The sequence below is a fragment of the Equus quagga genome, chromosome 13 (assembly GCF_021613505.1).
Source record: "Equus quagga isolate Etosha38 chromosome 13, UCLA_HA_Equagga_1.0, whole genome shotgun sequence".
NCBI lineage: Eukaryota > Metazoa > Chordata > Mammalia > Perissodactyla > Equidae > Equus > Equus quagga.
Genome location: NC_060279.1, coordinates 93,595,805 through 93,620,614, shown reverse-complemented (window position 1 = coordinate 93,620,614; position 24,810 = coordinate 93,595,805). Strand labels below are relative to the sequence as shown.

Below are 24,810 nucleotides of genomic sequence, written 5' to 3'. Positions count from 1 at the left end.
GTCCAGGCCCCCAGCCCCTCCTCCCTCAGACCCAGGAGTCCAGGCCCCCAGCCCCCTCCTCCCTCAGACCCAGGAGTCCATCCCCCAGCCCCTCCTCCCTCAGACTCAGGGGTCCATTCCCCAGTCCCTCCTCCCTCAGACCCAGGAGTCTGGGCCCCCAGTCCCTCCTCCCTCAGACCCGGGGGTCCAGGCCCCCAGTCCCTCCTCCCTCAGACCCAGGGGTCCAGGCCCCCAGTCCCTCCTCCCTCAGACCCAGGGTTCATCCCTCAGCCCCTCCTCCCTCAGACCCAGGGGTCTGGGCCCCCAGTCCCTCCTCCCTCAGACACAGGGGTCCAGGCCCCCAGCCCTTCTTACCATTGGACTCAGAAGTCTGGGTACCTGTCAGGCAGAGCACAGCCCCAAAGAGGCCGAGCAGGGTGGCCCTGGGGACTCCCATGGCCAGGTCGTGGAGCTCCGGGAGACACCGAGGACAGCTCCTCCTGCTCTGCTTTCTGCTTGGCTGGTTCTCCCTGCTGAGCCCCAGGCATCCCGGCTACCCAGCCTGGCCAGGATTCCTCCACCCCCGCCTGCCCTTGCTTGGACTTGACTCCTCCTAGGTAATCATGATGGGCCGTGGTGAGCCCTGGGTCTGAGGAAGGAGGGCACTGGGGGCCTGGGCTCCTGGATCTGAGGGAGGAGGGGCTGGGGGCCCAGACTCCTGGATCTGAGGGAGGAGGAACCAGGGGCCTGTAACCCTTAATTTTGGGGGACATTGTGTTTTGCAGGCTGTCTTTCGACCCCAAACCCCGCAATGTGTTCTAGTCCAAGGCTGGCACACATGGTCTCTTGATTTCTCTTCTCTCCCACCACCCCAACGTATACCACCCTACACTCAGACACGCAGCCTCCAACCCTGGGGCCACGTCTCCAGCCCCAGGGATGCAGACAACGCCTCCACAAAGCCTTCTCTGACCCCCATCGCTCCCACTTTCCCACCCACCTCAGCCTCAAGCACCTCCCTGTCTCCCAGCCCTCCTCACCTGGGTTGGGCTGGTGTCTATCTCCCGCATCACAGGCCTCAGGGGATGTTTGCGATGTTGTATGAATGAATGAATCAATGGACGTACAAACAGACAGAGAGGCAGAGAGAGAGAGAGAAACAGAGTGACAGAGAGAGAGAGTGACAGGGAGACAGGGACCCCCAGGGGGCAGTTACATGTGGGATACAGAAAGACAGACACACCAGTGTGGACAGATGTCACTGTAGACACACAGACCAGCCCAGCCATGAAGAGGGACACCCCGACGAACAGGACACGCCCACAGAAGGCATTTAATAAATGTTTATTAGATTATTAAATGAATGAATTAAAAACCGTTGGAGGAGATAGAGACACAGGCAGACAACCAGAGGGACCCATTGTCCCCTGAGGACACAGACAGACCCATGTTGGCACTCAGACACTGGGCATATGCGGTCATCCAGACGGATGCCCCTGTGGGCAGTTGGAGCTGGACAGAGACCCTAGGTCAGCCACTCCTGACCTGCCTCTTGGAGGAGCCCCCTGCTGGGATCACACCCGCTCACCGTGCCGAGCAGGGTGGGCACCAGGCGGTGCCGAGACCTAGACTCTCACACCCACAGAGGGATGGGACAGGGTTGACACAATGGCGGTGACCAGGATGACCTTAACGGTCCCCTGAGCTTGACTGAATTTTACACAGATTTCTTCTTGGCGATACCCCCCCCCCCCCCCCCCCCCCGCCCCCGCCCCTTTTACTCAGAGCATTTCCTTTAGAAAACTTGTCACTGCAAATTCTTTCTCGGTCCCTTTGAAATGTGGGGAAATCTCCCCGCCTCTAGCCGGTTTTACAACCTGGGAATGTTTTCCTCCAGGACTTGGGGGCCCTGCCTTTGAAATGTCATTATCAAGGAAGATAGCGCCCCAACTCTAGGCTCGGGTGGGGGGGGAGAGGGAGGCGCCCAGCTTGAATGAGCGACAATTAGCAAACACAGATGGCCTGATCACAGAGAAAAAACATTTGCAGACTCAGGAATAACTCAGTGTGCTGCACGCGTCCCGTGGCCCGGCCTCCTTCCTCTCCTCCTCCAGCACTTTTCCACTAGCCCATCTGGTGATTAAAATCCTCCTGCCTTTCGTTTCGCTGGAGTTGGGTTCAGTCTCTCTCCCCAGCCGCCATAGTCTCCGATAAAGCCTCCCGTGCCTGTTTAACTCTGGTGCCATTTTCTTTGACAGCAGACACCCGGGCGCTATGGACACTCACTGGCAGAGCCTCCCTTACCCTCTTCTTGCCAAATCCCGGCCCCTCCCGTCAGGCCTCGCTTCCCCGAACCTGTTTTGCATCCCAATTATTCTTCCTGCTTCTCCTGTTCCTGTCCCAGGCTCTCTTTTTGGAGCTGGTCACGCAGGGGCAGGGTGGAGCTAAAGGCCCCTGCAGGGTGGAGACTGGCTACGGAAGGAGCCGGGTTTTCTGCAGCCCCTAGGAAGGTGGAGGCCTTGGAAGTGTTCACAGTGGTTCACCGTTTCAGAGACTGAGGCATGAAGAGTGTGCAGCCCAGTCTGTGTGGTGAGTGTGAGAGTGTGTGTGTGAGAGTATGTGTAAGTGGCTGGGGGAGTCTGTGTGGTTTTGACTCTGGTAACCTTCAGGTACCTTTGGGGGCTGTGAGTTATCAGGTAGGGAGCCCCCCATTGCAGGACGTAATCAACTGGAGACCCAGTGACCTAGGTGGAGAGATTTTGGCAGAGTTGTTGCATCCACAGAGGGCCGTACAACATGAACTCTGAGCTCCCTGTGAATCCACAGATTCTTTTTTTGGTAATCACTTTTCTTTTTTTTCCCCTGGGAAAGATTTGCCCCAAGCTAACATCTGTTGCCAGTCTTTCTCTCTCCCTCTCTCTTTTTTTCCTTTTCCCTTCTCCTCCCCAAAGCACCAGTACATAGTTGTATATTCTGGTCGTAAGTCCTTCTAGTTCTTCCATGTGAGCCGCTGCCACAGCATGGCTCCTGGCAAACGGGTGGTGTGGTTCCACGCTGGGGAACCAAACCCAGGCCGCCAAAGTGGAGGGTGCCAAACTTCAACCACTAGGTCATCAGGGCTGGCTCAACAATCGCTCTTTAATGATTAATTATTTAAGGGTTGGGGGGAAATGAGGATGTTTTGTGGTAGCCATTAGGGTGCTATTTTTAAAATGTTTTACTGTAGAAATTTTTTTTTTTTGAAGATTGGCACCTGAGCTAACAACTGTTGCCAATCTTTTTTTTTTTTTTTCCCACTTTATCTTCCCCAACCCCCCATACATAGTTGTATATCTTAGCTGCACGTCCTTCTAGTTGTGGGATATGGGACGCCGCCTCAACGTGGCCTGACGAGCGGTGCCATGTCCGCGCCCGGGATCCGAACCCTGGGCCGCCGCAGCGGAGTGCACGAACTTAACCACTGGACCACGGAGCTGGCCCCACTGTAGAAATTTTCAAACAAACACAAACAAATGCAGAGAGAAGAGGATGCCGCATCACCTGGACTCGACACTTTCTAACCTGTCACTGATCTGTCATTCTTTCCCCACTTTGATACTTGGAAGGGCAATAATCGGATTCTTGCATTATTTTGTTCAAAATATCAATTTCACTTAAAACACCATTTAAAAGTAGATGATTCTCAAAGTGTAGCTTTGGCTTATGTTCTAAGATGCAAATCTCTGTGAATATCTCGAACAGTTTCTAAGAGGTGTCACCCATTTAGTGCTATGTTGCCATCAGATCCGCTTTCTCTTTGTATATTGAATAGTTTCAGACTTATTTCTCATATACGTGTTTTCAATACATCCCAACATTTATTAGAAGCCAAAGAGTAGTTGGAGAGATATTTAAAAATTCAGTGGCATATGAAGAAATTTCTGCTGCATTATTTGTTATCCAGTTTGAAGAATGTGCAGAACAAGGATTTGCTTCTCCAGGAGGTGAGAAAGGAGGCTGGTCCAGGAGGTGTCACCTCATGTCTCTGTCCCAGCGCCAGCCGCCTGCCAGAGCATCTGTTTCCATGTCCTCAGCTGCCTGGTGTCTGAGTGTCCACCTGGGTCTATTAAACGCTTTAGAATTTTTTCAAGAATCTTCTATTGTATTCCATAAGCTTCCATGCACCTTTCCATTTCTGTGCACAGCTGCAAATACCTGGCCTCTCAAATGTTTTTCCACATTTGGGTTATGTAAGCAGTTTACTAAATGTATGTATCATTTGTCTCCGGTTATAGCATCTACTGCACAAAATTCCCCGAAGTGTTTACCTGTAGGAATAGGTGCAATCTGGAAATCTACCCACATACCAGTAATTGTCAACTGACTCGTCAACTGCAAGCAGGCTTTGTGACCCAAATTATTGAGAAATAGTCAGTATTCCTTACCTTATTCAAAATAATCCCATTAATCAAACATGCTATAATTGTAATGATTTGTGTGATTTTTAAAATGTCATCCCCTAAGTAGTGTGTGACATCACTTGCTGCCAATCTTTATGTTCTGCATAAACGTTCTTCCGTCCGTTATCAGAATTGTGGAGTTTTCTTCTGGAACCCCGGTCCCTGCCTTGCCAAAAACAGAATCACGTATATTGTGCGCCAATATTTTCTTTTGTTATTTTCACCTCACTTCTGCCTGTAGCGTCAATATTTCTTTTTCAGATTACATCTTAATTTTTTTTTTTTTTTTTACAGTTCAGGGGTGTTAAGTATATTCGAATTGTTGTGCAACTTTTTCACCTTGCAAAACTGAAACTCTAGACCCATTTAACAGCATGTCCCCAGTGCCCCTCCCCCAGCCCCTGGCACCCTCCCTGCTCCCGTGTGACTCTGTGAATCTGACTGCCTAGACGCCTCATGTGAATGGAATCATACAGTATTTGTCCTCTTGTATCTGGCTTATTTCATTCGGCAGTATGTCTTCAAGGTTCATCCATGTTGTAGCACACGTCAGAATTTCCTTCCTTTTTTTTTTTTTTTTAAGATTGGCTCCTGAGCTAACATCTGTTGCCAATCTTCTTTTTTTCTTCTTCTTCTCCCCAAAGCCCCCCAGTGTATGGTTGTATATTCTAGTTGTAGGTCCTTCTGGCTCTGCCGTGTGGGACGCCGCCTCAGCGTGGCCTGATGAACAGTGCCATGTCCATGCCCAGGATCCAAACCAGCGAAACCCTGGGCTGCCGAAGGGGAGCACACGAACTTAACCACTCGGCCACGGGGCCGGCCCCTCCTTCCTTTTTAAGGTGGAATAATATTCCGCTGAATGCATATACCACCTTTTGTTTATGCATTCATCCGTGGATGGACATATGGGTTGCTTCCACCTCTTGGCTATTGTGAATAATGCTGCAGTGAACATGGGCACAAACATCTGTTCGGGATCTTGCTTTGAATTCTTTTGGATATATACGAAATCAGACCCTAACTTTGAATGCTGCACACCACGGTGGGTATGCCCCTCATTTTCAAATGCTTGATCAAGGCTGCCGATCTCTGTGTGGCTCACTGGGAGGCCAGACTAGCTGTCAGGTGGAGATCTGCTCTCAGGATGGTGGGGCTCGCAGCTGTGGAAAGGAATCGAGGATGAGGACTGGGCAGACGGAGATGTTGGGCTGTGATTCAGTGCCAACAAAGGGGTCAGAGCACCCCAGGGGAGCTCTGGCGCGTGGGATCTCGGCAGCTGAGGCTGTCTCCAAGGGGGCAGCACCTGAGAGGGGCACATCCTTCACTCCTGAACAGATCTTGGTGGCAAATCTCAGCAGCCATCACACTCCACTCATTCTCTTTTTTAGTGTATTTTTTCCATCCCCAGAGTTTGAAATAGTGATTAATTACAGGTTCCTTTGAGATGAAATAAAGTCATCTGAATCTGCTAGTTTATTCCCCAGTTGGAAGGATTTGTCAAAACAACATTCCTGTCTACCATTACCATCTTTTGGAAGTTAAATGTTCTTGTTTACAGTGAATCTTTTTTTTTTTTCTTTCTTTCTTTTTTTTTTTGCTGAGGACGATTAGCCCTGAGCTAACATCTGTTGCCAATCTTCCTCTTTTTTTGCTGAGGAAGATTAGCCCTGAGCTAACATCTGTTGCCAATCTTCCTCTTTTTTTGCTTGAGGAAGATTAGCCCTGAGCTAACATCTGTGCCAATTTTCCTCCATAAAGTGAATCATTTTTTCATTTAAATTTGAATTTAATATCCAAATATTCAAATTTTAAGTTTAAATTTAAGAGTCTATTATTCAAGTTAGATGGCTGGGTACCTGGTTTGGCAAACAGTACATTTAATTAAAGGATTCTTCATTTTCCCCCTCTTCTAGTCATTTCTCAAAATTTATTCTTCGTGGTTTACGTGGAGGCAGGAAGCAGATTCATGTCAATCCCCAGTGGAGCTGGATTCATCGACATTTGGCTGAAATAACAGCTGTGGAAATTCTTTCCCCTTGCCACCTTATTTTTTACAAAAGTGTATTCAACGATCCAGGTAGTTTTATAACAGCTTTCCATTTTCTAATCCTGATTATTTTTCCTTCTTAATAGATGTCAGATAGGGTTAATAGTTTATTTTAGAATTTTTTTGGGGTGGGGGAGTGAGGAAGATTGGCTCTGAGCTAACATCTGTTGCCAATCTTCCTCTTTTTTTGCTTGAGGAAGATTGGCCCTGAGCTAACATCTGTGCCAATCTTCCTCTATTTTGTTAGTGCGATTTTCTTTATTTAAACATCCTCTGTGAATCAGGTGGAAAAGCAGCTCCTTGTTTAGAAGCACAGGCTGTTTTAGATGATATGACATCAACAACGTCTTTCCATTTTCAAACTGATTTCTCCTTTGTAAGTGGAAGAGGAATGGTGCCTACCAACCCTGTTGGAACAAGACACTTTATTGCCACCTGCTGGAACATGGCTGCAATAAATTATAAATCGCTTTGCAGTCAGCAAAAGAATAACACAATACACAAAAATTTTTTTAAAAATGTTTTCAAAATAATAAAGATGTCTTTGATATGAGTGGCATCTGCTCAGGTGTAGTGCTCTTGTGCAGTGCCCAACACGAACAATACGTGGTAACTGGAAAGCCACACACAGATGGGGCAGAAGTGGGGGTAGAATTGGTTCATGTGGATTCTAGGAAGAATCTACAACCAGGAGGAGCAGGACTTGGGGATGATTCGGTAGGAGTGGATTCTAGGACCATCTAAAGGGATGACTGGGATCGGGGTAGGCAATTCAAGATGGCAGGCATTGGAAGGTCATCAGCTGTGGGCCAGGAGACCTGCATTCACTGTGTGTCCTAAGGGAAGCCCTCCTCGTTCCTGAGCTTCTTTTGCTCCTTTTGGATGGGGGGTTGGGAGGGAGGGGAGGGCAGGAGCTGCCATACCTGCTCTCTTTGACCTCCCGGGTTTCTGAGAACTGAAGAGACTGGGGGCTCCAGGAATGGGTCAGGATTGGGGTGGGGAGCAGGGTTCCTATGCTGTCATTGTAGGAGCAGAGATGGCTGAATTTCAGGGGGGCTGGACCGTGTTCGGGCCACCCCAGGGTATACACCCACATGGTCTGCACCGGTGGGTGAGGAACAAGGGGATCTCAGATAAACGCTGGGGAGAACACTTACAAGAGTTTCTCGACTGCTGGATGCCTCCATTTCTGTGCACAGCCTCCTGCGTACTCCAGGTCCCCTTCATGTGCCAAACTTACCTGACTTCTCCAAGGATTTCCACTGCATGCTCCTTCTCTGCCCTCACACCTCCCTTTCACTCGTGTCCTAGATTTCCCCCACTCTCTGTTTCCCCACTCCTGGCACATCCTTCTCCCCCCGCCACTTCCGTTCCACTTCCAGAACCATTTCCCAGCCTCTCCCATGCCCACCCCTCTTCTTCCAACTCTCTCTCTTTGCTTCCCCCCAACTTCCAACTCTTTCCAAGCCATCCTTTCAGTTCCCCTCCCCTGTCTTCAGCCTCTCTTCCCTTCCCCCTCACTTCCTAGCCCGTCTTTCCTGAGTCCTTTCTACTTCCCCTCGCCTAGGGTTGCCAGATAAAAACTAGAAGATGCTAAATTTGAATTTCTGGTAAACAACAGATCATTTTTACTTTAAGTATGTCCTAAATATTTCATGCTGCATACTTATCCTAAAAGATTATGTGTCATTTATCTGACATTCAAATTTTACTAGGTGTCCTGTATTTTTTTTTTTTTTCAGGAAGATTAGCCCTAAGCGAACTTCCACTGCCAATCCTCCTCTTTTTTTTGCTGAGGAAGATTGACCCTGAGTTAACATCCATGACCATCTTCCTTTACTTATATGTGGGACGCCTGACAGTGTGGTTTGGTAAGTGATGTGTCGGTCCGCGCCTGGGATCTGAACTGGTGAACCCCAGGCCACTGAAGCAGAGTGCACGAACTTAACCGTTACACCACAGGGGGACCCAGGTATCCTATATTTTTATTTGCTCAATCTGGCAACTCTACTCCTGTCTCTTGCCGACATCCCTGGCCACGGCCACTCCACCCAGGCCAGTCCCCTTGAAGACCCTGCAGCTCTCAGGCAGCAGTCCAGTGCCTACCACCGCATCCCACTTAGCTCCTCACCAGCTTCTCTGAGCCTCTCCAGAACCCAGCAATACAGGGTTACCACCAGGCGGTGCAGGGGCGGCCCTCCCAGACACTGCGCAGCCCTAGAGTCAGCGTTAGGTCTGTTTGATTGGTGTCTGGGCACATTCATTGCCATGTGGCTTACTTCATTGATTGACTGATTGATCCTTAGGTCTACACTGACTTTTGAATATCCCTGAAATACAGTGGTATAAATCCTCCTCCTCTTCCTTCAAGATCATCATAGCTATTCTAGGTCCTTTCCACGTAAATTTTGGAATCATCTTGTCAACTTCTATTTTAAAAAGCCTGCTAGGAATTTTACTGAGATGGTGTTGAGTGTGTAGATACATTTGGAGATAATTGGCTGGCTAAACATATGGAGTCTTCCAATCCATGAATACGATACATCTCTTCATTTATTTAGGTCTTTAATTTTCCAAGGCCAATATTTTATAGCATTTACTGTAGAGCTTGGATAGCTCCCATTATGTTTATGTCTAGACAGTTTAGTTTCAATGCTATTTTAAATGACATTGCTTTGAAATTTCCTTTACAGTTGTTTGCTAGGTTATAGAAATGTGACCACGGACCCTCTAGGACCAGTTCAAACTGACTCCATCTTTTTTGTTTGAGAAAGATTAGCCTTGAGCTAGCATCTGCTGCCAATCCTCCTCTTTTTGCTGAGGAAACCTGGCCCTGAGCTAACATCCATGCCCATCTTCCTCTATTTTATATGTGGGATGCCTGCCACAGCATGGCTGGCCAAGTGGTGCCATGTCGGCACCTGGGATCTGAACCGGCAAACCCCGGGCCACTGAAGCAGAACATATGAACTTAACTGCTGCGCCACCAGGCCGGCTCCCAAACTGACCCCATCTTATCAACAGAATGTTAAAGTTGCTTTTCAGGGGCAAGCCAAAAAGTGCAAGTCTTGTAGCCAGAGCATGCACAGAGGAGAAAATCTTGACCTGAAATAACACCCAGAACCAAAGATTCTGTCCCCCACGGAACCAGAGGAGCAGGACACAACTAAAACTTGAAAGCTGGACTCTCATCAGAAGCGAGGGGTCTGTTGTCTGGGAAGATCCAGTGTTAAAGCCCCCTCCACACTCACCATAAATGTTTAAAGCCTGCCAATCAAAACCTGCCCCGCCAGCACTTCCACTTCCCAGCCTGTTCCCCCCAACCTCTTAAACTTTGCCCCAAGCCCTGGATCGGGGAGACAGATTTGAGAGCCTTGCCTCCTGTCTCCTTGCTGGTCAAGCTCGCAATAAAGCCTTTTCTTTTCTCAAAAGCTGGTGCTGTAATTATTGGCTTTTTATGCACATGGGGCAGAGAGCCCCCCTTTTGTGTGGTAACAGAAATATATTTGATTTTTTGTTGTTGTTGAGGAAGACTGGCCCTGAGCTAACATCCACTGCCAATCCTCCTCTTTTTGCTGAGGAAGACTGGCCCTGAGCTAACATCTGTGCCCATCTTCCTCTATTTTATATGTGGGATGCCTGCCACAGCATGGCTTGACAAGCAGTGCATAGGTCCACACCTGGGGTCCCAACCCGCGAACCCTGGGCTGCTGAAGCAGAGCACGCGAACTTAACCACTGTACCACTGGGCCGTACCTATAGTTGATTTTTAAACATTGGCCTTTTATCCCCCAACTTTGCTAAACGTACTCATTAGTTCTAATTGTAGATTCCTTTGACTTTTCTGTGTACACAGTCACATGATCTACAAATAAGGATGGTTTTATTTCCTTTCCAATCTTTATGCTGTTTATTTCTTTTTCCTGTCTATTGCATGGTACAAGATTGAATAGAATCAGTGGGAGTACATTGCTTGCCTTGTTCCTGATATTACTATAGTTTGATTATCACCTCTGCTCATGCCTCTCAGGGTCTGTGCCATCCCCCTAAGGCTCCCCATTATGAGCTCCACAAAGGCAAAACATCAGGGTCAAGGGCAGTGGGCCCTCTGTCCATCCATGTGGACTCCAGGATTTAGGGCCAGCACCTGGCCAGAGATCAAACTGACCTGCTCAGGCCCTAGCTGCTCATCAGAGTGGATATGGCTCAGCCCAGGTCCAGAGCCACATCCTGGGGGCCTGGGTGGCTGGAGGAGAGACATGGAGGCCAAGAAGCCATCTGATCCCTCCAAAACCATCTGGCCAGAGTGGGTTTCATTGCACATCTATGCGGGAGTCTACTCCAGAAAGAAATGCTTCATCTGTACCTGCTTCTTGATGGTACTTTTGAATCCTTATGGTTGGTTTTAGGTAAAACTGTGCATATCTCCTTTGACAGTCCTTCTGGTGGTGTTAACACATTAGGCAACAGGAGAAAATAAGCCAGTTTTTTGGGTAACCACACAGAAAAGGGATGGGCTATCCATGTGGATAGTCTGAATCTCGTTGAGTTTGAGCAATTTCAACATAGCCGGTAATTGAAACAAAGTTTGATAATGTCTCCTTTTTCCTTTTTGCATTCGATGATCTGTAGGAAACAAATATGAGAGGTGCTTTGGAAATGCAAATCATAGATTGTTCATTAAGTAGGAATGATCTGAGTGACATGAAGAAATCTTCAATACAACTCCTGGACTCTTTGTGGCCAACTCTAGGATGAGACTGTAGACCTAGAAATTGGTCCAAGAAGAAAGATACCACTATTGCAACAGAAAAAAGATTTAAAAATCATAGCAAACATGTAAAAGGGTGCTAGACCCCAAAACCACGATAATCCCCTTTCTTTGGCAGCACTGTGTAGTTTCTGATCCAGGTCTAAAATATGTTCATAAAGAATTATTAAATATTCTCCTTTTTGCTGAACAAAGCTCTAAATAAAAGGCAAGAGGTGACTATTTTGAATCAACTCACTATAAGCAATGCTTTGTAGATTAGTTTTGAAATAAAAGATGATATGGAATTGCAGAGAATCATGATATCATGAAAACAAAGGCTATTTTCCTAAATTTTATTGTGAAAAATTTTAAAGGTGCAGAAGTGTTGAAAAATTAGTGCCAAGATGGTCCATATACCTATCATCTAGATCAAAATTATTGACATTTGCCATATTTGTGATGCTATCTATATTTTTGCATCATTTAGCTTCTGCTGCATAACAAACCACAAACAAACTTTAGTGGCTTAGAACAACAAGCATTTTATTTAACTCCTGATTCTGTGTGTCTCCTGGGTTGTTCTTCTGGTTTGGGCTGACTTGACAGATCTGCTGGGCTCTCTCCTGTGTCTGTGGTCAGCCGGTGGGTTGGATGGTGCCTGGATGACCTAGGATGGTCTCACTGTCAAGACTGATGGTTGGCTAGCTGTCAGCCAGGCCTCAGTTCTTCTCCATGTGGCCTTGCATCCTCCAGCAGGCTAATTAGACCTTTTCATATGGGAGTGGCAAGGTTCCGAAGGGCAGCGAGAAGGGGCATCCTCCCACAAGCAAGTGCTTTTCATGCCTTTGCGCAAGTCATGTTTGCTTATGTCCCATTGCCAGAGCAAGTCACAAGGCTAGCCCAGAATCAGTGTAGAAGGGTACGAACAAAGAGCGTGGATAGAGGGAGGGGAATAATTTGTGGTTGTTTTTGCTATCGTCTGTCTATCATCTATCTATGTATCTATCATGTATCTATGTACCTATGTATCTATCTATGTATCTTTCATGTATCTATCTAGTATCTATGTATCTATTTATCTGTGTACTTATGTATCCATCTGTGTACCTATGTATCTATCTGTGTACCTATGTATCTATCTATGTATCTTTCATGTATCTATATGTGTACCTATGTATCTATCTATCTGTGTACCTATGTATCTATGTACCTATCTATCATCTATCATCATCTGTCTATTGCTGTTGAACCATTAAAAGCAAGTGGCAGATACCATTTTACCTCACTCCTAAACGTAAATCCTGGAGTAGGCAAGTGGTTTTTCCCCAGTGTGACTCTCCTCTTCTCTCTCTGCAGGCTATTTTTAAAGGACTAAATGGTTTGAATCTCCATCATTCCTCTCACATTCACACAATAATTGCGATAGTAATGAAGAACACAGGGAGGAAGACCTACAAAGCCAACTAATAGAAATATTTAAAAACATGAACTTTCACCCACAAAGAAGTTGTGGGTTTGAGCCACATCCGACCAGACTCCTTGGAGAATCTCTTTTATTTATGTGTGATCGGGATAAAAGCACTGTCAGACAGGCCTGGATGGCTTGAGGCAGGAGGCGCCCAGTGCAGACATGAGGTCAGGCATGAGGCCAGGCCCTGTTGGTGGTGTGCCCACGTGGAGTTGGCCAGAGTTCTTGCAGGGGTGGTTGCCGCAGCGGTGACTCAAGAGAAACAGGCTCCCGAAGGCCCCAGGCACAGGTGAGGCTGAGAGGATCTGAGGCAGCACATAAGGTGTGTCTGAACTCTTCCCTGATTTAAACTCTTCTTCACAATTCTCTGATCCGGGGAGGACTGGAGTTTAGATTCTAAACTTCTGATACTACATCAGTGATGGTAATTGTCTATTAAAAGTTTCTGTTTCTTCTTTTCATTTCTTTAAGTTGTATCTTTCTAGAAAATTGATCATGTCATCTGTTTTCAAATTTGTTCTAATTCAAAAGATAGCTTCTATTTTTGCATAATCTTTTCCTTTCTTAATATTATTTGTTTGTGCCTTTTCTCTTTTTTATTAATTAATCATCTCAGAAATGGGTCACTTCAACTAGTCACTGTAAATATGCAGTTATTGATGTTCAGCTTCTCTGTTACATCAGTGTTTTCTATTTCATTAATTTATGCTTATTTACTTTGACCCATTTTTTTAGTATTCATTCTGTTAGTCTTTGTTTTCTAACTTCCCAAGTTGGACACAGCCTATAATTTTCATCCTAAACTTTTCCCTTCTTTTGAACTTACGTTACATCCTGTACCCAATAATACCTAAATTTCTTGGTGTCCTATTTATGTTAATGTTTGTTTTTGCTCCTGAGATTCATGGTGGCTTGTTTTCTTACGTCAAATTTGGGCTTATCTGTAAAAATTCTTCGAGGCGTGAATAGAAGTTCTAGTCCTCCAGAGAACTTTCTTTCTTTTTTTTTTTTAAAGATTTTATTTTTTTCCTTTTTCTCCCCAAAGCCCCCCGGTACATAGTGTATATTCTTCGTTGTGGGTCCTTCTAGTTGTGGCATGTGGGACGCCGTCCCAGCGTGGTCTGATGAGCAGTGCCATGTCCGCGCCCAGGATTCGAACCAACGAAACACTGGGCCGCCTGCAGCGGAGCGCGCGAACTTAACCACTCGGCCACGGGGCCAGCCCCCAGAGAACTTTCTTGATGACTTCTCCAAGCGCCCTGGCACTCCAAACCTAGGATCAATTTTATACTAATTTCTCAGCCTGAGTTTCTCAGAACATGCTGACAGTGTGAGTCAAGCCACTAACAAAATATTAGCAGAAGTTTACAGCAATTTACAAAAAGGATCTTCCATCGTGACCTAGTTCGTTTATTCCAAAAACGTAAGGTTGGTTTAGCATACAAAAAATCAATGTATTCTGCATGTTATCAAAATAAAGAAGAAAAGTTTTATAGTTCTGTTAATAGATATAGAAAAGATATTTGATAAAAATCGACATAAATTGATTTATTAATTAAAAAATAATTGAAAGGAACTTAGCAAACTAAAATTATCTTATTAATTGTTAGCTAATCAACTACTAATAACTAATTTTTATTAGCAAACTAATAATTGAAAGGAACTCATTTCTTTAGATTGAGTGTATGTGTGTTTTTAAAAGAAACTTAGAACAAATATGATACTAAATAGTGAAATATTGAATTTTTGAGACTGGAATTCCCAAAATAATTGACTCTATTCAACATCATGCATTCAAATGGATTGACTGGCAAACTATTAGAATAAGTGAATGGATTTAGGAAGGTGACAGAAGACAAGGACAATATACAAAAATAAATTGTAATTCCATGTATCAACAACAAAGATTTAGAAAATAAAAAATTTTAAACGTACTACTTAAAATAGCATGAAAAACATAAAATGCCTAGAAATAAATCTAAATGAAAGGTAACACCTATACACAAAAATATGGAAATTACTGAGGCAGAATAAGAAGATTTAAACAAATGAAAGGATGTACTGTATTCATGGACTTGAACATTCACTATTTAAAAAATGTCAGTCCTCCCTGGATTTAGATTTGCGTTAAATCTAATACAGAAATGACTCTCCACTCTCCCTTTCCCCCCTAAAAAAAGAGTGGAAAGTGAAGATGTTAGCAGTAGCAGTGGAGTTTTTGAATCACTCTACACCCCTGTGTTGGTCCACTAAGGCTGCCATAACAAATTGTCACAAACTGGCAGCTTCAACAACAGAAATCTGTTATCTCACAGTGCTGGAGGCTGGAAGCCTGAAATCAAGCTGTTGGCAGGGTTGGTTCCTTCTGAGAGCTGTGAGAGAGGATCTGTTCCACGCCTCTCTTCCAGCTTCTCGTGGTTTGCTAACTGTCTTTGGCGTCCCTTGGCTTGTGGTAGCTGGTGGTGTTCCTCTGCTCCAGTTTCCCCTTTTTGTAAGGCCCCAGTCATACTGGATTGGGGCCCACCATCCTCCATGACCTCATCTTAACTAACAGCATCGGCAATGAAATTATTTCCAGGTAAGGTCACATTCCGAGGTCCTGGGGATTAGAACTTCAACATATGAGTTTTGAGAAGACACAATTCAACCCGTAACAATCTTATTTTAAAAAGATACAAAGATAATGAAAAAGAGACCCTAGTGGAGACTTCTGCTTCATTTTAGAATCTATAGATATAGAGTGACATTAAAGACCTTCTTTCTATGGTAAAAATAAGAAAAATCCGGACAAAATAAAAATCATACTTTTCTATGAAGCTAGATAGGTGGGGTGGATGCAAATTAGTGTTAAAGAGCTGAATTCCAAGGCAAATGAGTAGGTTCCATATCTGGGGCAGCCATCTGATCTGGTCTAGGCAGGCTTGCCATAGACAGACTTTGCAGGATAACAATGTGTTTGGATAACAGTGTGGCCTGTGGGACAGATTAGATTCTGGAAGAGCCCCAAACTTGACTGTAGATTGCTTATCCCAACATTCTGTCCTCACTTGTCCCACCGGAGTTTTCCTTAGAAACAGCAATAGAGGACGGACTGGAGTTTTAATCACTTTCTAGTCACCCTGTTGGTGAGGGAGGGATTTCCTCCCTAGCGTTAGAGGGACGGCTGATCACATGACATCCGACCCTGGACAGATGAGATCGACAGTAGTTTATTAGTTATGTACACACAGCCTGGGATAAGAGGACCCTGCACACCATGCAGGACTGTTGTGTGCTGGTCTCAGCCTATCAGTAACCAATGTTGTGGTTGGACTGATTCTTATTATGGTTCTTATTATGATTGCAAGATGCCTTTCAGCAATAACCATCAGGAAACTTTGAAAACATAAAGGTTTATTACTTACAAGACCTGGAAAGTACACAACAAGACCTGGGGCCACACAGGGAGGTCATGGATAGAGAGAGAGCATGTGGGCCTGAGTTCTGCCTTTGCTGAGGTCGAGGGTGAGGGCCTAGGGTTTTGGTGGCTCACTCTTTATTGGTGAATTTAAAACATAAGAGTGGGAATTTAAAGCTTGAGAGGAGCAAAAAAGTAGCCCAAGTGGTCAATTATTGAAATCAACCAACATCTCTAAAACAAAGGATCCTCAGTGGGAGGAGGTGGCCTGGCTCTTTATCTAGTTGTGTGGCTGGCAATGTGTTTATTTGAAGTGGATGCCTCTCTGAAATGTATGTCTTGGCCGTTAAAACTTAAGCCAGTCACTTGCATTACAAAAAATAGAAAACTCAACTGTCAGGGTTTACACAATAAGGGCCACATGTGGGCTTCACTCATGGGCAGAGTGAACCACCAGGGGCTGTGGGAGGCAGGCTTTGCAGTATCAAGAGGGTGAGGCGACCCCTGGTTCTTGCAAGAGGATGTGACTGGCTTGTTTGAATAATTCTCTGGGCTGGCAGGGAATAGAAACCTGTCCCTGGTTCCTCTGAGAAGGAGGGTCGTTTGCTAGAGGAGCTTATCTGCAGATAAGGGAGTAGAGTGCGAGGGGAGCTGGTGGTTAGCCAGTCTGGGCCCTCTCAATTTTACCAGATGTCAAGGCAGAACATACTATTGGGCCTTAATTTTAGGCCTTATACCACAATATCTTCAAAGTGCTGAAAGAAAAAAGCTGCTAATCTAGAATTTTGTGTCCAGTGAAACTGCTTTCATATAAATGAAAACTAAGGTAATTTGTAGCCAGGAGATCTATACACCAAGAAATGCTAAAGAAATTTCTTCAGACTGGAGGGAAATGAAACTACATGAAAATGCAGATCTATAGGAAGAAATGATGGGTGCCAGAAATGGGTATGTACAAATATAAAATACATTTTTCTCTTTTAAAAAATAAAAAAAAAATAATTTATGGTTTAGGGCAACAATAATAACAATGTGTTGGGGAGTTTTAAACCATGTAGAAATAAAATATAAGAAACAATAGCACAAAGGATGGGAAAAGGAAGAGGTGTACTGTTGACTGAAGGTAGATTTGGTAAGTTAGGGACACTTATTGTAACCCAAAAAGCAACCATTAAAAATATAAAATAAAGGCCAGCCTAGTGGTGCAGCAGTTAAGTTTGCACGTTCTGCTTCAGCAGCCCCAGGTTTGTGGGTTCGGATGCCAGGTGCAGACATGGCATCGCTTATCAAGCCATGCTGTGGCAGCATCCCACATATAAAGTAGAGGAAGATGGCATGGATGTTAGCTTATGGCCAGTCTTCCTCAGCAAAAAAAAAAAAAAAAAAAAAAGAGGAGGATTGGCAGCAGATGTTAGCTCATGGCTAATCTTCCTCAAAAAAAAAAAAAAAGAGGTACAGTTAAAAGTCCAATAGAGGAGATAAAGTGAAATACTAAAAATATCCAATCTAAAAGGAGGCAGAAAAGGAATACTGATGGGACAAATAAAAAACAAAAAGCAGAGCCAGCCCTGATGGCCTAGTGGTTAAAGTTCAATATGCTCTGCTTTGGTGGTCTGGGTTCGGTTCCCTGTTGCAGAACCACACCACTCGCCTGTCAGTAGCCATGCTGTGGTGGTGGCTCACATACAAGAACTAGAAGGACTTACAACTGGAATGTACAACTGTGTACTCGGGTTTTGGGGAGGGACAAAAAAGAGGAAGATGGGCAACATGTTAGCTCAGGGGGAATCTTTCCCAGGAAAAAAAAAAAAAAGAAAAGCCACAGAAGCAATTTAAACAAAACAAAACAAAACAAAACAAAAGCATAATGGTAGACTTAAACTCGACCGTATCAATGATTACATTAAGTGCAAATGGAGGAAATATTCCAATGAAAGGGTGGTAATTATCAGATTGAATAAAAAAGCAACACCCAATCATATGCTGTTTCCAAAAAACTAAAAAATTTATGTATAAATATATGGAAACGTTAAAAGTAAAAGGATAGAAAAAGATATACTATGTAAACACTATGAATAAGGAAGCTGGTGTGGCTATATTAATCTTACTCAAAGTAGTCTTAAAGGCATGAATGAATGCAAAAGACAAAGAGGGACATTTCATAAAGATAACAAAGTTCAGTTCTTCAAGACCACATAAAAATTCTAAATGTGTATGCATAATGATATACCTTCAAAGTGCATGAAAAAAATTGACAGAACTGGAGAGACAAATCCACATGGATAGTGGGAGATTTTATAAGCTTCTCTTAGGAATTGATAGAACAAGTAGCCAAAATTCAGTGAGATATAGAAAGACGTAGAAGAGGGGCTGGCCCCATGGCCGAGTGGTTAAGTTCGCACGCTCCACTGCAGGCGGCCCAGTGTTTCGTTGGTTCGAATCCTGGGCGCGGACATGACACTGCTCATCAAGCCACGCTGAGGCAGAGTCCCACATGCCACAACTAGAAGGACCCACAACGAAGAATATACAACTATGTACCGGGGGGCTTTGGGGAGAAAAAGGAAAAAAATAAAATCTTTAAAAAAAAAAAAGAAAGACATAGAAGATTTGAAGATTATCAACCAATTTAACTTAAATTGATACTTAGAAAGCATTGCACTCAACAACTACAGGATATATATTTTAATGTATTAACATGACACATTTAATACTTTTGGAAAATTCAAACAAGTCTCAATAAATTCCAAAGGAGTTCAAAGGAAAGAAATCACACAGAGAAGTTTCTCTGATCACAGTGGAATTAAATTAGAAATTAATAACAGCAACCTCTGTTAGCAGAGTAGTGGATGGTAGATTAAGAACTACAGATTAGAATTTTTTTTTATTTTGTTGTACAAACAACGTGTAGTGTAACACATTGAGGATGTAAACAAAATGCACTTTTCAATAGCTGTGGACATTCTGAGTGCCAATGCTGCCTGTTCCCCCAAACGGATGAGTCATTAAAGAACTTTCTCTTGATGCTCAGAGGTGAAGCAAGGGGCCAGCAGGTCTTTCCCCTCTATTGTTTAACTATCTTTTTTATTATGATTGTTTTGGTAAGAACACTTAAGATGAGATTTACCCTCTTAACAATTTTTAAATGCACACTGCAGTATTATTTAAGAAGAGAAAAAGAGGAAGAGGAGGAGGAAGAGGACAGGGAAGAGGAAGAGGAGGAGGAGCAGGGAGAGGGGAAGGAGGAGCAGGGAGAGAGGAAGGAGGAGCAGGGAGAGGGGAAGGAGGAGCAGGGAGAGGGGAAGGGAGAGGGGGAGGAGGAGCAGGGAGGGGGGAGGAGGAGCAGGGAGAGAGGAAGGAGGAGCAGGGAGAGGGGAAGGGAGAGGGGGAGGAGGCGGAGGAGGAGGAGAAGGAGAGGAGAAGAAGAATAACAGATTAGAGAGTCCCAGCTGTGTTGGGTGTGTATTGTCAGTGGTCTTTAAACTGGGTTTTAAAGGAGTCAGTGTTCAGATCCTCAACATGCACATATATTTTATCTCAACATTGATATGTATGAGAATTCACCTACAATTTTCCTTGCCTCTCACAAGCTAAAAGAGCCTTTTCCCCACTTAAAAGAAAGGCATACTTCTCATCCATTCACTCATATTTAAATCATGATCACCCATCATTGCTTCTCAAATAATTTTCTTCTTTTTCTTACTTGCACTCATTACAGTGTATTTTATGTTTTTTCTATTCTAATTATGCTATGTCTGTGTCCATTGGCCAAGTAAAATAGCCACTAAAGCGAGAATTTTGACTCTTTGGTTATTCATCGATAGGAAGGGTCAAAAACCTAAAATCTATAGGCTAGATCTGGCCCACTGCCTGTTTCATGAGACCAAGAACTAAGGAGTTAAAAACTCTTCCCCAGAGCAAACACTTTGAGATAAGCTTTGCTAACTGCAGCTGTGCATAGACAACGTAATCAACTGTTGTTCAAAACTAAACTGGCCTTTCTATGCCTCCTTAGTATATAAGTGAGCTGTCTTTCCCAGAAATTCAAGGTCCAGATGGCAAGATCCAGTTTTAACGGGCAAACACAGGTTGATGGGAAGGCACCAACCAGCCACATGCTCCCCCTCCCCCACCTAAAACTCTAGATAAAGACTCCTACATTTTTCCCTTTAGAGAGGTGGATCTGAGTTCTAACTCCCATCTCCTCCTCTGGCTGGCTTTCAATAATAATAAACCTTCTTTCCTTGCCATGAGCCCAATGTTTCCGTTATTGGCCCTACTGTGTGATGGGTAAATGAACCTGTGTTTTTGTTCAGTAACAATTTGGTGAGCCAGTCAGGAGGCTCTTTGTCCATAGCCCCATGGCCCTGGGCTGACTGGGATTTCCTTGGAAGCAGTCCAGCAGATGCCTAGGTGATTTGCCCTACAGACTGTCCCCAGTACTTTCTGTCTGATGCAGCATCACTGGCCCTCAGTGCATTTTTCTTGTGGCAAGGAAACAGGCTGTAGATTTGTTTGTTTGTTTTTGCTTCTGGTGAGTCAATGGGCTCGATCTGGAGGAGGGTAAGTCACCTTGGCCAGGCCTGCTGTGAACTCCCTGTCTCTTGCAGGGGAAATCCTGGAGAGATATCCCCATCTGAGTCTGAGCGCCAACTAATGAGAGACATAGTGTAGGACTACCCAGAATCTTTTGGATGCACCTTCCTGTTCTTTTTGGGATCCTGTCTGTCTGTTCTGTTGGGATACCATCTGTGTCTGATTGTCTTTACATTTGTCATTCTGAAATGAGGGGAACTCCATCTGTCCTCAAGAAAAGCCCTCTGGGCCACCTGTTGGCTAAATGGGCTGACTTCACCTATGAGCCCATGCCCAAGAAAAAGATGGTTTTCTTTTGTAACACCACACAATTTCTTAGACTCCAGAGAGAAAATGGCCATAATGGGACAATTTCAGCTTACCTAAACTGGTGTATTTGCTCATGCAATTGGAAAAAGCTGGCTATCAATTTAAACAACGAATGGGAAGTCTATTTTAGTCTTCTCAGGCTTCTAAATGAATCCGGGAATACTTTACTGCCTCTTTAAAAGAAAATAATTAAACAATTAAACATGCCAGATCGGAGGATGTCAGCAGCGCTGCTAGCAAAATGAAACCTCTCACAACGGAATGCAGTCTCTGATTAATGTACGGAAACTTCTCAAAAGACAAAGTTATTTAACATGATATTAAATGATCTTTGGTCAATAAAAGCTTACTTACGTTTGTGGGTTTGATTAAAATAAACATGTTTTCAGAGTTATCAACATTGGATACGATGTAAACATGTTATCTTTGTTACAAAAATTTGTCAGCAAAAAATAATAACTTTTAAAATAATAGCTGATTTTGTCTCATGAGGCTATTGTACACAATCTAAATATAATTATTAGAAACAAGTAAACTAAGTAGATATGAGAAGGATGAAAGTTTTTGGAGGAACTTTTTAACAATAATTACGTGTTAACGTGTGTGTACTTAAAACAATTCAAGATGATGGCTAATTTTAATGTCACATGAAGTTTTCATGAGTAATATAAACAATCATTGGGAACAAATAATTTAAATAGATAAAAATGGATAAGAGTTTTTGGGTACAATAATTATGTTTTATGTTCTGTATGCTTGAAAAATAACTTCAAAAATCTTTTTGGTAACAAAACTTTAGAGTTTTACTACATTAAATTATAAAAGTTTATTGAGTATCTATGTCATTTCCAAGCAAGATAAAATATTAGAAATTTATTATTAAGCATAGATTTGTCTGCCTTTGGTTTCTTATCTCAGAAAAACTAAAGGATGTTTGAATTTACTAATAAACATGTTTTGCACATGGTGAGAAACTTTCTATGAGAAAACACATATTTCTAGATTCAGTAAAGAAGGTAGAAAGGATAGAGATGTATTTTTTGTTTTGTTAAGAAAGATAAATTTATCCTAAAGTACTAGGAAAGGAAAAAAGGAAAGAAAGCATGAGACAAATTCTGGACGTAAAAAATAGTGAGAGAAGGTTTGTGGAAGTAAAACCCTGAGGAGTTCTGTGAATTGTCAAGTTGGATGAAATTAAAATGAATGTTTTAGTATCAAAAGTAAGCTGGTGCCAAATCAGAATTTGGCTTTCTCTCTTAAAAAGACAATTTTTGGGGCTGGCTCAGTGGCACAGTGGTTAAGTGTGCATGTTCCACTTTCGTGGCCTGGGATTCGCCAGTTCGGATCCTGGGTGCAGACATGTCACCACTTGGCATGCCACGCTGTGGTAGGCATCCCACATATAAAACAGAGGAAGATGGGCCCAGATGTTAACTCAGGGCCAGACTTCCTCGGCAAAAAGAGGAGGATTGGCCGCAGTTAGCTCAGGGCTAATCTTCCTCAAAAAAAAAAAAAAAGACAATTTTCTTGAATTTTTGGTCTGTTCTTGATAAAGAGGTTATAAAACGTTTTCTTTACTTTTGAGGAAGTTTACCTAAAAGACAGAAAATCTGTGTTTTGTTAAAATAATTTTCTATGTTTAAAAGGACTGAGATCTCTCTATTAAGGTTTTTTGGACAGTTTTAACTCTCTGTTTGCCTTGACTTCTTCTGTTGTCACCGTGCTTGAATGGATAACTAAGCATTGTTTCCCGTTTGACCAAGTGTTTTAAAACCTTTTGATATTTTTGATGAACTTCTCCAAAAATTAAAGTCTTTCTTTTGACTTAAGAAAGGAAACTTTGAGAATTTCTAATCAGCCCTGGGACTTCTAAAGAGTTTGTTCTCTCTTTCTACGAAGAGGAAGATATTAAACTAGTTAAACTTATTTGATATGTTAAATTACATGGGAAACATTGTCAAATAAATGATAATAAACCTTCCTAGGTTATATTGTGTGTAAATGTTATTAATATAAATGTTTTTAAAAATTATATAACATTGCAAAAAATTCTGATCTATCCTGGCTGTCAGTCATAATTCTAGTTATTATCTCAAAACGTTGTAGGTCACAGAAATACCCAAGTGTCTTTGTCAATTGCCATTTTGAGTGTTTTGTCATTTTCAGACAGTTGTTATTTTACTCTGATATTTTTGCAAATATGTTTCTTCTTCAGAGAGCTTCATAGAAAGGACTGACACTTGCTCTAGAATGCAGGTTTCTAATAAACTTTCAGATTATAAAACTCTGCTGGGTAAAAAATTACAGAGCTCTAATGGAGAAACTGATGGCCTCATGAAACTTCTAATAGAAGATTAAGAGTTGATATCATGGGACTGAATAAGTTGATGAGGATGATTATAATTTTTATGACTTTTTGTTTAAAATATTGTTGATTTTTTTAATGTTTTGTTCTTCCAGGTTTAAGGAAACCTTTTCATCTTAAGGAACTATGGCTTATAACAATTTGTAAACAGAATTAAATGAAACATTTATCTTTTTCTCCCTATCTGAACACTCCAAAAATTGAAAACTCTTGATGAGTGAATATTCTTATATTGATGGGAATATAATTATTTACATAAGCTCAATAAGAGTCTGTTCTCATTATAGCAGAACACAATTAGAAACACTGGTTATATTACCAAGGTTTTGACTGGAATGTCATATTTGAAAAAACATACATAAACTCAGATATAACCAGACAGTTTTGAGGAACAAAGATTGGACTTTATGGAATAAAGCTACTTGAAAATATTGGCCTGGTACCTTGCTTACAGGGTTCCCAGAAACCTTACCAGATGAGTAAATAAGGTCACTTCTCTGGTAGGTACAGAGAACTCCAGGATATTTTGGGGACCTCAGGAAGAGAAGAATTCATCCAAATCTGTAGGCATCACAGGCAGAGTCTGATGACAAGTCCTTGGTTTGGCTTTCTTGGCCTCAAGAGGCCTTTAAAGTTCAATCTGAGATTCCTTATAAAAAGTTCCAACAGGGGCTGGCCCTGTGGCTGAATGGTTAAGGTTGCATGCTCTGCTTCAGTGGCCCAGGGTTCACCAGTTCAGATCCTGGGTGCAGACCTAGCACTGCTCATCAAGCCATGCTGCAGTGGCATCCCACATAGAAGAACTAGAAGAATCCACAACTAGGATATACAACTATGTACTGGGGGGCATTGGGGAGAAAACAAAGAGGAATATTGGCAACAGATGTTAGCTCAGGGCCAATCTTCCTCACCAAAAAAAAAAGTGATATAATTTTTTCAAAAGTGCCTGCAAAGCAAATTTGAGTCTATATGATCTATTGTTATTCCTACTGTACTTATGTAAATAATTGGGTCAAGTTTATTAAAACTAAACTTACTTTACCTACCAATGAGTCTTAATTTGGCTATCTTTGGTAAAAATGAGGATGATTTTAGAGAGAAGAATTATGTTTCAACAGAAACTATAATACACATTTGTGGATTTTGGATTGTGGTCCTGTTAATTGTCTTTAAGGTTTTGTTTTCTACCTGTAAACTGGACTAGATACTGAATTCTTCTAGTCTCCTGAAATATCTGGTTACAAATCTCCAAACTAACATTTTCAAATTTTTTTCCATTATTTTCATTTGGAATCATTGAGAACTGAAACCCCCTTATTCCTAAAGCCCTACAAACTGAAGCTGGACAGCTTGATAGAAACTTAAGAGAGATAACCATGATAACATGCCTCTTGCTATATAAGCCACTCAAAAGATACCTGACCACCAGATGACATCATCAGAGCTTCTTGCTTTGG

The 24,810-nt window shown here is 42.9% G+C and overlaps 1 protein-coding gene across 1 annotated transcript in view; it reads right to left on the bottom strand.

The window, feature by feature from the left end:
• Positions 1–1,049, bottom strand: part of LYPD5 (LY6/PLAUR domain containing 5) — a 5,316-nt gene extending 4,267 nt beyond the window's left edge. Inside the window, exons 1-2 of the mRNA XM_046682168.1 lie at positions 1,020–1,049; positions 355–532 (exon numbers count right to left, since the gene is read on the bottom strand). Of these exons, the coding sequence (XP_046538124.1) occupies positions 355–532; positions 1,020–1,049 (208 nt within the window). The remainder of the gene's footprint in view (positions 1–354; positions 533–1,019) is intronic.
• Positions 1,050–24,810: the final 23,761 nt, after the last annotated feature.